General features: G+C 31.4%; 1 protein-coding gene across 2 annotated transcripts in view; it reads left to right on the top strand.

Moving 5' to 3' along the window:
• Pgk (phosphoglycerate kinase) overlaps window positions 1–14770 on the top strand; it is a 46268-nt gene that overhangs the window by 25589 nt on the left and 5909 nt on the right. For both annotated transcript variants that reach the window (XM_035363357.2, XM_035363356.2), the window contains one exon: window positions 9211–9311. In XM_035363357.2, the coding sequence (XP_035219248.1) occupies window positions 9211–9311 (101 nt within the window). The remainder of the gene's footprint in view (window positions 1–9210; window positions 9312–14770) is intronic.

Here is a 14770-nt window from a genome sequence, read left to right as displayed (position 1 = left end):
ATATTGAAAAATTACAATTTCTTTGAATGCTGAACCATTTCAACTATGCTTTTTCAGCATCCTTATGCTTAGCCATTCTCAGTTTTTTCTTGTATCCAAATTCTATTCCATTTATATTCAAACAAACAGAACAAAAAAAAAAAAAATTATGAGTATCGAAATTTTATTTCCTAAAGTGTGAATTAACTGTAAAGCTCCAAGCTCATGACTTATTTTCAGGAATAGGAAAAAAAATTCATTTTCATCATAGTAGCAGCCTTAACTTCAGCTCTAATCTAATAGCTCCAAACAACCTATTCACATTCTTTGATTCAGTGGTCATATACATCATATGGTGTCTTAAGATATGCTTATTTTAATTCTTGTTCTTCTAGAATAGGTTCACTCGTGTGTCTTACAAAGCTTTTGTTTAGAACAGTGGTCGGCAAAGTGTGGCTCCAGAGCCGCATGTGGCTCTTTGGCTCCTTAAGTGCGGCTCTGGTACAAATATCCACGGAAGGTGCAATAATATTTTAATTTTAAAAAAACTTGGTAATAAAAAAATTACATCTTATTTAGATAAATTAAAATTCTTCTATAAATCGAGAATATGTATAGTTTTTGTTTGAGTAAAGAGAATGATAGGTAATTAAAATTTTATATTGTGGTAAAAATACGTAACGAACATCGAGTTTAATTTTATTAGTTTCCGTAAACGTAAACATAAACAATGTACAAGCTACCGGCATGCACGTGCATGCTTTTTATAAAGTAGTGAAGGTACAAATTGGCATCACAGAGCAGCAGTTGCAGTGTGAACAGTTTTGTCTTATCTACTGTGTCTGCAGTTGTCCTGTCTTATTAAAAAGTTGTATTTTTTAATCTAGCTGCACATCTTACAGGTATTTTTATACGATTTTATTACACCTGCTATGTATGTTTGTGGTTCCGGTAGAAAATTTGTAATAGATTTTTTTGATAACTTCTATTTGTCCAAATGTTGGAAGTTTTCTTCCATTTTTGGCCATTTTAAAAGTTTTGTTATTCTGATGATGGAAAATTTTTTTTTTCTTTTTAGTGCAGTTATATATATTAATAAAATTGTATTTTTTAAAAAGATTTTTTTTTAATTTTTATTTTCATCAATTCAATAATGATAATAATTTTGTTCTGGTGACTTTAGAAAAAAATATATTTGGAATATTTTTATAGGCACCCCAATTAACATGGCTACCAAAAAAATGCAAAGAAAAACGGAAGATGAAAACCGCGAATTTAAAGTTGAGTGAGTGGACAGAGAATTTTGCGTTTATTCAAAACTTGAATGGACTTCTGACATGTCTTATTTGTAAGGAGAAATTCGCGCATAACAAAAAGTCAAATTTAGAAAGACAATTTACAAGAAAGCATGCTTCATTTAGCACTAAATATTCTACCGGTGATGCAAGAAAGAAAGCAGTTGACTAACTACAGAAGAGTCAAGAGTCGTCAACTTCTGTGTTTAATAACTGGATAGCAATCTTCCAGCAATATTAATATGGCAAGTTTTGTTTGTAGCCAAGAGATTGCTAAGAGAGGAAAACCGTACAAAGACGGTGAATACATAAAAAAAATTTTTATAAATGCATCCGAAGAGCTATTTCGGGATTTTAAGAACAAAGCAGATATTCTGAAAAGAATTAAAGAGTTACCATTGTCTACCAAAACCATTAAAGATAGAACAATTAAAATGTGTTCGAATATAACCACCCAGCATATCGGAGATCTGAAATTGGTTTCGGCTTTATCAATAGCAGTTGACGAGTCTTGTGACATAAATGATACAGCGTGTTCTTGCCGAAGATAGCTCGAACTTATTTAATGATACTTAATTTCAGTAAGTAGACTGTAATATTAACAATAACAAATTTATTTTAACAAAAACAACATTATTGAATACTAGCACACGCATGTGCTTATAGTTACCTATGTAACTTAGCTAAGAGCGAGCAACCATATGCTCTCACATCAAGTCAGAAATCATTCATACTAATAAAGCAAAAACGAAATAACTTTAGGGTTACACTAAAGCCAAACTCTGCTTGGCGTAAAACAATGCTGCCAAGCAATACTCTTTCAGATACCGAACATCCTGCCCGGCGTTGAAATATTAATTTCAATACAATAAGTAAAATTCAAAAAAGTAATAAATATTCATACAATACAAAATGATACAATGTAAATTAATGCACAAATTATAATACAAGTAATTACACTGTGAAAAGAACAAATATGATGGATTACAATTCAAACCTTCAAATAAACATAAAAATTCGTACATTATTTCTCAATTGGCAGTACAGCAATTTTAGTAACTGCTCGTTTATAAATACCATTTTTGGTTTTGACAGAGACAACTCGCACAAGGTTGTCCTTCCCATAAAACACATCTACAATTCTCCCTAACAACCATTTGCAGGTAGGAAGATTTTCTTCCTTAATCACTACCATATCCCCTATTTTAATATTTTGTTTAGCAATCATCCATTTATTTCTTTGAATCAAAGTGCTCAAGTATTTATTAGTCCAGTTCTTCCATATATTTTGTACCATTTTTGTAGTTTTTTGCCATAAACTAAGCCTGTTATTATCTACTTCTGTTAAATTGGGTTCAATTATTGAATTGATCGGTCGACCTATAAGGAAATGAACAGGGGTCAAAACATTTAAATCATCAATATTAGAAGTTAACGGTGTAAGAGGGCGAGAATTTAAGATTCCCTCTACTTGAACTGTTACTGTCAAAAATTCTTCGTAGATTAATACTGAATTTCCTACTGTTCGTTTAAAATGAAATTTAAAGGATTTTACTCCTGCTTCAGATAGACCATTAAAATTTGGTGCTCTTGGGGGTATAAACTTCCATTGTATACCTTCCTCGGCTAGAAAATTAGCTAAAGTTCCATTCTGCTTTAGAAAAATACTCATTAATTTTTTTATTTCTGTATTTGCACTAACAAAGTTTTTTGCATTGTCACTAAATATTTTTTTTGGTTTACCTCGTCGGGCAAAGAACCTCTTCAGACAAGCAATGAATGCTTCTGCGGTTAAGTCATTGACAATCTCCAGATGAATTGCTTTTGTCACCATACAAACAAAAATACAAACATATATCTTATGATAGTTACCCTTGCGTTGCCCTTTGTACTTTATCAAAAATGGGCCGCAGTAATCAATAGCACAACAATTAAATGTAAAGTTAATATTAATTCTCTCTTTAGTTGTTGAGAAATTATTGGTTTTGCCTTAAAGCAAATTATGCAGCTTTGGACTATCTTTCTAGCTATATTCCTGCCACTAATGGGCCAATAAATTTGTCTAATAGAATTTAATAGTGATTGTGGACCATTATGAAAATCCTTTTCATGAAAATAAATAAATATAAGTTCAGTTAACTTATTCTTGGCAGGCAAAATAATGGGATGTCTTTGACTATAACTTAAATTAGAATTCTTTATCCTACCACCTACCCTTAACAGACCTTTTTCATCTAAGAAGGGATCAAAATATTTCAACTTACTCCTTGATGTTATCTGTAGACCTTTCTGCAACGAAGAAATTTCTTCTGTAAAATACCTACCTTGGATATATTTAAGGAGTGTATTCCTTGACAGTTCCATTTCATCTATACTAATACTACCTGTTCGTTTCTCACTTGTGTTCCTACAGTTGTAGATAAATCTGAAAAGTAAACTAAGAATTCGTATTAGTTTCAAGAAATCATTAGTTATTTTTAGGAAGTCATGAAAGAATGAATCAGTTTTTAAAGTCAACAAGGAAGTCGTAACTGGTTTCAGTTCTGAAGAATAAAGCTCATCACTAAGTCCATTTTTATCTTGAAAATTGTCCTTGTTTAAAAAATCAGGACCTTTCCACCACAGCTTGTTAGATCCAAGAGTTGTAGCATCTGATCCTCTGGAAATGATGTCGGCTGGGTTCATTTCTGAAGACACATGTCCCCACTGATAGTTAGAAGTAAGTTGCTGAATTTGTGAGACTCTATTACTCACAAAGGTTTTCAAAAGATGCGGTGATGTATTGATCCAGACTAAAGCAATGCTTGAATCTGACTAGAGCTTAACGTCATCAATTTTGAGTTTCAAAGCTTCTAAAACCTTTTGCATAAGTTTGGACAGGAGTAGACATGCTGATAGTTCTAATCTAGGAATAGTCATAGTCTTGATTGGTGCTACACGAGATTTGCTACAAAGAAGTTTACTACAATATTCACCAGGGCTTGTAATGCTTTGAAGATATATCACTGCCCCAAATGCCTTCTCGGAGGCATCCGCAAATCCCTGTAAAATGAGCATTGAAAAGGTCTCTTTTAAAATGCAACGAGGTACTTGTATATTTTCTATACTCTGAAGAGTTTTAATAAGCACATTCCATTCATTGGCAAGAGGTGGTGGTAACTGTTCCGCCCAGTCTAGCTTAAGCAACCAAAGTGCTTGCATGAATATCTTTGCTTTGCTAATAATAGAACCGAGTAGGCCTAAAGGATCATATAATCTCGCTATTTGAGATAAAACATCTCTTTTCATAACATCAGGCTTTTCATTAACAGTAACTTTATATTGCAGTGTATCCTTCTTATTATTCCACAACATACCTAACGTCTTCACAGTTGTATTACTATTACGATCAAATGAAAAATTCTGTAAATCAGAGTTCTGAGAATCAAAACTAGTACACCACTTGTGTAGCTTCATTCCTCCTCTTTGGAGCAATTCTGTCAAATCTTTCTGGAGCTGAATGCATTCCTTCAAATTCGAAGATCCAGTAAGACAGTCGTCTACATAGAAATCTTCCAAGACGACTTTCGATGCTACAGGAAAATCCTTTTATTCATCCTTCACTAACTGTTGAAGAGTCCTTTGTGCCAAATATGGAGCACATGCTGTGCCATAAGTTACCGTTTTGAGTCTGTATAGTTCTATAGGCTTATCTTCATCTTCCTTCCAAAGTATTTTCTGATATTTGGTCTGCGATGGCAATATTTCAATTTGTCAAAACATCTTCTCAATATCGGCAGTAAATGCATAAATATGCTTTCTAAACCGTATCATGATGGAAAAAATTTACTCTTGAATCATTCCACCTTTACATAATATGTCGTTCAATGAACAACCGTTAGTAGTTTTGGCACTCGCGTCGAACACAACGCGTAACTTTGTTGTGTTACTATCAGGTTTCAGCACGCCATGATGAGGAAGAAAATATCCTCCTTCAGTTTCAGAATAGTCTTCCATCCTCTCCATATGATTTAATGATTCGTATTCCCTTAAAAATGAAACATAAAGTTCTTTCATTACAGAATCACTCGACAAACGTTTCCACAACTGATTCAGTCTTTTTTCAGCGATTTCCTTTGAATCCCCTAATTGTATGTTTTCACCAATATCTGGCTTGAACGGCATTTTAACCACATATCTTCAATCTGCATGCCGGTAAAATGAGTTTTTAAAAAGTTCGTTGCAATAATTTAATTCAGAATTAACTGTAGATTTAGTTTCATTTACTTCTTCAACTTCCCAGAATGACTTTACTAAATTATTTAACGAATTAATCTCTGTTGACAAAAAACAATAATTTAAGTCATAATTTTTTACATTTGGAATTCTAATCGTTCATCGTAAACATCGCGAAGATAAACAATCACTGTATTTATTAACACAAATTTAGATTTATTTGCAGCTGCCATCAAAGTTGTGGGGGGGGAGAGGGACAGTCCTCTTTCCCATTCACTGACCAAAAGTTCAAGGTCAATTCATTTTTTTTCGATGATTCATTTTGTTTTTCGTCAATTTTATGTAACAGCGAATGATGTGTGTCTTTCTTACAGAAATAACAGCTAAATTTAGCCTTACACTGCGATAATACGTGTGATGGAGAAACGCATTTAATGCATAATTTATATTCTTTAACAAAATGATACCGCTCAGAAACAGAAATACTCTTAAATTTCGAACAATGATAAATTGGGTGTGGTTCTTTACACATAATACACTTTCGAAAAGGGTTTGTTTTAGTTACCAAGGTTTTTGAATTTCTAGAGCGACTTAATTGATTTGATACTTTAGTAGCATAGCTCTGCTTAGGAAAACTAACTTTGTTTATTTCTTCAAGAATACGAATTCTTTCTTCGAGAAATTCTAAAAATTCATCAAGTTTGGGAATTTCATTTGATTTTACGTTTAGTTCAAATGCTTTTCTAGATTCTCTATCTAATTTATGCAATAAAATATTTAATATCAAAACATCATATAAATTATTTCTATCAAATTCTAATACACTTAAAGATCTCAAACATCTTTTAACATTATCTACCAGTGATCTCAACTGAGAAGGTGAATCATTTATTTTTTCAAAGTTCAACAAATTATTGATAAAGGCATCAACTACTGCTCTTTTGTTTTCATATCTGCTTTCAAGTGCAGAAAATAGCGACTCAAATGTATCTTTGAAATGATTCTAACATTTTTGCTTCACCTTTAAGTGATGCTTTCAAATAAAACAGTTTCTCAGTATCATTTAAATTATTATTATTACCAATCATAGATATAAATTGCACTTTAAAATTTTTAAAATCTTCATATTTACCATAAAATTGAGGAAGAGGTAAATCAGGCAGTTTAAAATTTGATTTAGAAACAGTTTTGGTTTCAAATTTATCTGTATTATTTGTTTCACAATTAGAAAGAAAAATTCTAAATCTTACTTCGATCTCTTCGATGCTTTCTTCCAATTCTTGTGTAATGCTTAGATTATCCTTCAAGTCAATTTCCTCTGGCAAATTGGTGTATTCCACTATGAGTTGTTTAACCCGAGATTTCAATTCCAACAAAGAATCCAATTTAGTCTTCATAATAACATCATGGTTGAGTTTATTCTCCTCCATTTTATACTCTTCAAGGAATTTTATCAAAGCTCCGAGTTTCGTTTTCACTACGCCGCTTTGGCGATTCAATGAAACAATATTAGTAGCCATATTCTTCTCCGGCTAACGTGAGACCAAACTGTTCTTGCCGAAGATAGCTCAAACTTATTTAATGATACTTAACTTCAGTAAGTGGACTGTAATATTAACAATAACAATTTTATTTTAACAAAAACAACATTATTGAATACTAGCACACGCATGTGCTTATAGTTACCTATGTTACTTAGCTAAGAGCGAGCAACCATATGCTCTCACATCAAGTCAGAAATCATTCATACTAATAAAGCAAAAACGAAATAACTTTGGGGTTACACTAAAGCCAAACTCTGCTTGGCGTAAAACAATGCTGCCAAGCAATACTCTTTCAGATACCGAACACAGCGCAAGTTTTACTTTTTGTAAGATTTATTTCTCATTCAGGCCCTAAAGAAGAACGTTTAGGATTATTGCCACTCAAAGTTCAGACGCGTGGAGAAGATATCGCCAATGCTGTAATTGAGTGTATGGATAAACATCATATTCCCCTCGATAAAATTGTGTCAATTTCAACAGATGGGGCCAAAAGTATGACCGGTGTAAGAAAAGGGGTTGTTGCTATTTTGAAAGAAAAAATTAATCACGAGATACTTGTTTACCATTGTATCATTCACCAAGAAGCGCTTTGTGCACAAACATTTCCGGAAAAGTTATGGAATTAGTGATTACCATTATTAACTCAATTTTAGCTAAAGCTGTTAATCATCGCCAATTCAAAGAATTTTTATTTGAAATGGAGAGTGAATACGCTGATCTGCTTCATGACAAGGTACATTGGTTATCAAGAGGGAATGTTTTAAAATGTTTCGCATCCCTTTTTCTGGAAATTAAAGCATTTCTCCTTGAGAAGGGCATTCACTATCCAGAATTAACAGACGATTCCAAACTTTTATTTGATGGTAGACATTACGTCTCATCTAAATCAGCTTAATCATAAACTACAAGGGAAGGGAAACTTAATTTTTTCGATGTTACTTCTAGTAATAGCATTCGAAAACAAATTATCTATTTTTGGACCGGATTTTGAAAGGGAAACATTGTTTCACTTTCCGAGCCTGCTGAAGCATCGCCAAGAAAATATTTCCTCTATTGATAAACATCATTTAAAACAATAATTTTAAATATGAGCGAAGCATTTTTCAGCAGGTTTCAGGAATTTAAAAACTGCAGAGCAACTTTAGCATTTGTCAAAAATCCTCTTAATGCTACGATAACTGAGTTGAAATTTTCTCCTTTTGAAATTGACATTGGTAGCTTTGAAATACAATTGCTGGATTTAAAAAACAAGGAGGTATGGCGCTCTAAATTCTAATGCCTTTGTGTTGAATTGGAAATATTGGAGAACAAAAAATGTGGTCTGCTTTGAATGACCTGGAGAAGGAAGACATGATCATTTTCAACGCTTGGAATAGTATTTCTGACTCTTAGGATCAGCTGAAAAAGCTCACATTTGCTGTTCTTTCCCTTTTCTGTTATACATATATATGCAAACAATCTTTTTCAAGCATGAAAATTATAAAGAGTAAACTGAGAAGTCGTCTTATTGATGATAACTTTGAATCATGCCTAAAATTAAAAACAACATACAAACCTGACTTACTCAAACTTTCCAAGGAGATGCAAGCACATTGTTCGCATTAATAAATATTTATTAAGTATTAAATTTAGTTTTTTTTTAGTGTAATAAAAGTTTATTGAACAAGCAGATTTGGCTCCCAGTTTTTTTTTTAATTGTTGTATTGTTCATATTTGGCTCTTTGGCTAATAAGTTTACCAACCACTGGTTTAGAACATGGAGAAAAATGGGTGGGGGGATGAATGTAAATGAAAAATTTTATCCTTTACAGATAGTGTTCTAACATCCTGAACTTGGATGACATTAAGATTTAGTAATAAAACTTGCACTAGTTCTGGAGAAAAGTGAATAAAAAAATTCTATCCAAGATATCAGTCCTAGCTTGTTATATCTGATTTTCATAACTTTTGGATGTTTGCTATAGCAGTATAAAATAACATTAAGAGTATAGGAAAGTGGATGGGATCAAAAGGTACGTTCATTATAAGTCAGTTTTTTTTTTTTTTTTTTTTTTTTTTTTGTAGTGGGGGTTAATAATACATTATAAATAGTACTTTGGAAATGAAAACTAATATTTTATTGTAGAAATTATATGAGGTATGTATATTTGCTCTGAGTTATTTAAATATTTTAATAGGCCTGTAGGTGTTTTTGAATGGGATAACTTTGCCAAAGGTACAAAAGCTGTTATGGATAAGGTTGTAGAAGTTACAAAATCTGGTGCAACGACGATCATTGGTAAGTATATAGTCACTTTATTAAAAATTTAATTCTGAATTCATGTTAGGGGGAAGAATTATATATCAAGTATACTTTAAAGTATAAATATTTTTAGTCTGCTGAATATTAAAAAAAAGTCTGTTTTAATACAATTCTGTTGTGTATTTTCTGTGTGCTTTATATTGTCAGAAATGTATTGAAAAATGTAGATATGATTTTTAATCTTAAAAAATTCTTGAATATCTTTTTACACAGGCAGTCATAATGGTCTGCAGAATTTTAATGTTTTAGTATAGCATACGTGAAAAGAATTGAGTAATGTAGTTAATGCCAAAGGAAAGAGAAATGTTTAAAAAATTTCAGAAACCTCCAAATGTTCATTGTTGCCTATTGTCACATTAGAACCGAGTCACATAATGTTGGAAAAGCATGATCCCTGTATGGAATGAAATTGAAATCAGTTTGTTATTTATTTGGAAATTTTGTCATAAATTAACTTAGAAGTGGCTTTAAATTTGTATCCATAAAAATATAGATGGTTAGTAAACTTAATTTTGTGTAGCATAATGAAGCAGAACTGTGCTAGCAGATTTTAACACCTGTGACAAATTTTGCAGCTTCTAAATATTCTATAACTGTTATATTGATGCACAATAAATTTTTTAAAAATTTATGCCCCCTATCCATTCACTTATACATTTCACTTACACATTTTGGCATAGTAGGTGCATACCAAATTTGATCTGGTTTCACTAGACACAGTTGTAATATGTAGCTGCTCTTAACTAGTAGCGATATATGGAAAAAACAGTAAATAGATTTTTTTAATGCTTCATAGAATTTCCAGTAATTTTAGTTTCCTTAATTTGTTGAATGTGTGTATCATTTTTCTAGTATTAAATTTATAATTCACGTTTTGGCTAATGCTTTAAAGCAATTTGTTTTGTATATGAAAACCTGAGAAAGAACATTTTTTTATTATCCTACAAATGCCCTTAGCATTTTTAATACTAATAATGTCCTCATCTTTCTAAAAAGTTTTAGACCTTTATCTTACAATATGATATAAATATAGTACAGTCAAAAGTCGTTAATTCGGACACCCATAATCCGGTATGATCTATAATCCATCCAGACCTCAAAGCTACAAACATTCCGCGCATGCGTCACGTGGTGCATGCGCGTAAGACCTTTACGGCTGCGAATATGCGTGTGCGCATACGCAAAATACGTTTACGAATGTGTGTTTAATGTATAATGGACAGTATAAGCTAAGCTAAAATTACCTAATTCAGTTAATGTTGCAGATTGCGTTGTTCTTTAATCTTCGAATTGGATTTGGCTTATTATTTTTTGCAGACTGTTAGAGGAATTTTATAAAAGTAAGCTTGAACTTTTGAATATGTCAAATAGAATTTCTGATATATATTTACTAATATGTAAAGGATCTACAAAGCGAAAGTATGTTTCGAAGTCCATTAAACAAAAAGTGGAATTGCTGCAAAAAATGGATAAAGGCATATCCTTTGTTTATTTAAACTTTAACTTTTGTTTATCTAAACTTTGTTTATCTTTAATGCATCCGCGTGCAATGAATTGGAAGTTGATCTGTCAGTACTATCCTTATCTTCAGGGCAGATGTTTTTATTTTATTTGACTTATAATTCCTTACTAAATGTAGTATTTCATCTCAATGTACTCCATCTTTGATATGATTTAAGTCAAATTCCTCGTCATTATAATTCGCTTCCGATGGCGAAGAAAGTGACAGAGGTTATTGAAAATGAAAAAATTTCGATTGACATATTAGTCGGTATTCTCGACACAGCAATTATAGGACTTGAACAGCGAAACTTTGTAACTGAACAAGAAATTATGTCTGTTTAATAGAATTAAAAAGAAAGTATTATCACATGAAACGAAGCAACTTAAACAACTTACATTGAAAGAAATGTTTAATAAAGTAAAAAAATAAATATTAAGCCTTTTCTTTTTGTAAATTTTGATACCCTTTAGGTCATAATTGTTCTTTATTTCATAAATTACGGTTTCATATTTTTAATTTTATAATTTCTGCATGCTATCTTACCAGATTTACACTGATGATCTATAATCCGGAAAAATCAATAATCCAGAATCGCCAAGTCCCGACGAGTCCGGATTAACGACTTTTGACTGTATCTATTTTAACGTCATTATGCAGCCTTTGTTTTTGAAAAAGTTAGTCATAGGTCCAACTGCAAAAGTTTTTTAGTTAAGGAAACTATTCATGTTATTTTCGACATTAAAAAAAAAATAAGAAATTTTACTTTTTGGACAGTTCCTATGATCTCTATAGTTTACTTATCTTACAGGTGGCCTCCTACATAGCCAGTTTGAGGGTGTTGCAATATGGAACACACAAAATCTTTATCTTTCAAATTTAATGTCTTAATTTCTTAACAAGCAGCAATTTAAAAAATGTATTCATATTTCTTTAAAAAATTAATCTTTATTTTTTATTAAAATATATAATTGCTGTAAACTAAAATACATTAGTTTATAATGATTCATAATTTTTTAAACATCTGTGATATATTATAATAATATAAGATATTTCTAACACATTTTACATGCTTGGTATAGATTATTTAGTTATATGCTGTCTGATTAATTTTCATTTAAAGATTAGAGATATTATTTATTTTTACCTGAATTACATTATAACATGCATTACTAAATTTTTTGTCTTGATAGAAGGAAACCCAGTTCATTAAACATTTCTGGCTGTAATTTTTCTGATTAAATTATGATAAATGCATTACTCATTTGTTCATTTTGATAAATTTAAATTTTTGTCGATGTCTGGCAGTTAGTATGATTTCTTATCCCCAAATTGATGGCCTCTAGTGCTCTTAAGTATCAATATATATTAACCTTCATTTTTATTGAAATTAATGCTAAATAGTACAGTAGAAAGTCATTAATTGGAAAATTTCACCTTTGGTTTGCGATATCCGAAAACCTTCAAATTCGTGGTTATCTTCATTATCCTCACCATGGTCGCTGGCCAAAATTTATACCAAGCATTTTTTAAAGTATCTGAAGACTTTTTAAAGTATCATCCTCCCACGATCTTGCGATGCTCCACACAGCACATTTTATGCAAAAATATTTCAAAAAATGTTGAACAGTCATGCCATTATTTAAGAAATTTAACAAGAATTTAAAAATGCTACTTTGTATTTGCATTTCAGCTTGTGCTGTGTTCCAATATCTATAGGAACGTACAATATGGAGGAAAGAATAATGCGGATACATTATCTTTAAAACTTTTAAGTGAAGTATGAACCATACAGTTGTCTACAATCAGAATAATTTTTGCATGATCAGGTAAACCAATCGAATTCAAATGTTGCTGAGCCTCGGGTATGAAATGATTTTCAAACCAATCATTCATTAACGCTTGTGTCATCCATGCTCTTTTGTTCGCACAATATATAACGGGGATAATCTTTACTCCTTTAAATGCTCGATGTCATATATTTTTTCTGATTACGAAAAGTTTACACTTGTGCATTCCTGCAACATTTGCGCATACTGAAATTATTAGTTTCGCTTTGGAATCTTTGACATTAGTCGCAGCCTTTTCTGTAGAGTTTGCCAAAGTATTTTGGGGTACATATTGCCAGAAAAGACCAGTTTCATCAGTGCTGTAAATTTGTTGAGATAACTTTTCACTGTTAGTGAGTTCAATAAATTTATCTGTAAATAGTTCAGCAACTTCAGTATCAGCTGTCATGAGACTTGAGACTAAAGACAAGTTGTTTCGTTAAATTTTGTCTTGCTTCTATCGTGCACTAAGATAATTAAGCCTGAATTCTCTTATTTTAGTTATTTATCACACTTGTGTCTGTTTCTTGCGTATGCTTAAATTCCCACATATACTTAAGCCTTATCGGGGGCACGCTCTAGATATCTTACCGCCTGATGCAGTCTCTGCGGGTCCTAAATTTTTCAAACAAGTGCCTGCCTAAGTTCTAAATTTTTGTCACCCCTAAATTCTGGGTCCCAGCGCTTTCCCTAAATTCCAAAAATTTTGTCTTCTCTAGGTTCTGCTGCCCGATGCGGCCATAAGAGCTCTGGCGCCGGGTCTGGGTAATGAATCAGTTATTCTTAATTCAAATAGCTCTGAATATAATCTTCCGGCCTATGAGTATCATTAACAAAATCTGTTTTCAGCATATGGAAAGAAATTTTCGTTAAATCTTTCCTCGTCAACATTTTTTAGACAATTAACTTAAATCTGTAATCACTGTTGAGCGTAATGTCAACAGAGAAGTTTACCATACTCTTTGTTATTCAGTTACTAATATAAAACAAAAAAATATTTCAGGCATCGCTGCATGAGTCATTGCAAAAGTTGTCATGTGCTGATAAACATGCAGTGATAAAAGCCAAGTATAATAAATAATGATTCATCAGGGATATAAAATATTAGTTTGTGTTTAAAATCAATGATGTTTCTATGTAGAACATTTTGGTTTAAGATGTGTGACAAGCAGGTATGCAGGTATGGAGTCAAATTATTGATAGCACAAATTTATGTTAAAATGATTGTTTCTTCAATAACAAGGTATTTTATTTAGTGGCAAAGTGAAATTAAGAATCGAGACTCTCCACATGTTTTATTATGGGAAAAAGTCATATGTGCATGCGTAAAGCATACCAAATAAAAAAGGGTTGGTGGGGGCTTTTGAGGTCTGGATTTTAGATCATTCCGGATATTGGACATCCAGATCTCGGACTTTATACTGTATTAAACTTACCTTTATAAAAATTATTGAGCTAATATGAAGATCAACAAAATTAATTATTATGTAATAAATTGCTGAAGTTATTCATTTTAAACCATAAGTAGTTGAGTCAATGTAGTGAATATAATCTTAATAACATTTCCCTCGCCATTTAGCATTTTATTTTATATATGCACACTCAAATTTGGATTAGATCCCTCTCTTATTTTAATGCTTCTTTTCAGTATAGATGGCAGTACTAAAATAATTAAATACTTTTTTAAATTATGTATATTTATTTAAAATGTTGAAATTGTGTGCTAGATATTGTATGTGACTTTCTCTACATATTTAAAAGTTGTTGAGCATATTTAAATTGGATGAAATTCATCTTTAAATTAACATTGATTTTGTAGAATAATTCTGCATTTAAAAAAAAATCAATACAATCTTCTTCTTCAGTGAACAAAAGTAGTTAATTTTATTACTCATAATTATATGCATTTGATAACATATGAAAGAGTAGCAAATGTTTTAATAAAGTGGTAGCACACCTGTGTTTCTGAAAGCATTAATCTAAAGCAGTAATAAAATACATATGCTAATCATCTATCTAAACTGGTAATCTAATTCTGTCATTACTGTATATATTAACTCATCTGTTTGAATCGTTGTTATTCTTGTTTATGAAATCACTATAAT

The sequence above is a fragment of the Stegodyphus dumicola genome, chromosome 1 (assembly GCF_044657685.1).
Source record: "Stegodyphus dumicola isolate Sdum_Otavi_A_Nest chromosome 1, ASM4465768v1".
NCBI lineage: Eukaryota > Metazoa > Arthropoda > Arachnida > Araneae > Eresidae > Stegodyphus > Stegodyphus dumicola.
Note: the sequence above shows the minus strand (reverse complement) of the source record. Positions and strands in the feature narration are given on the sequence as shown.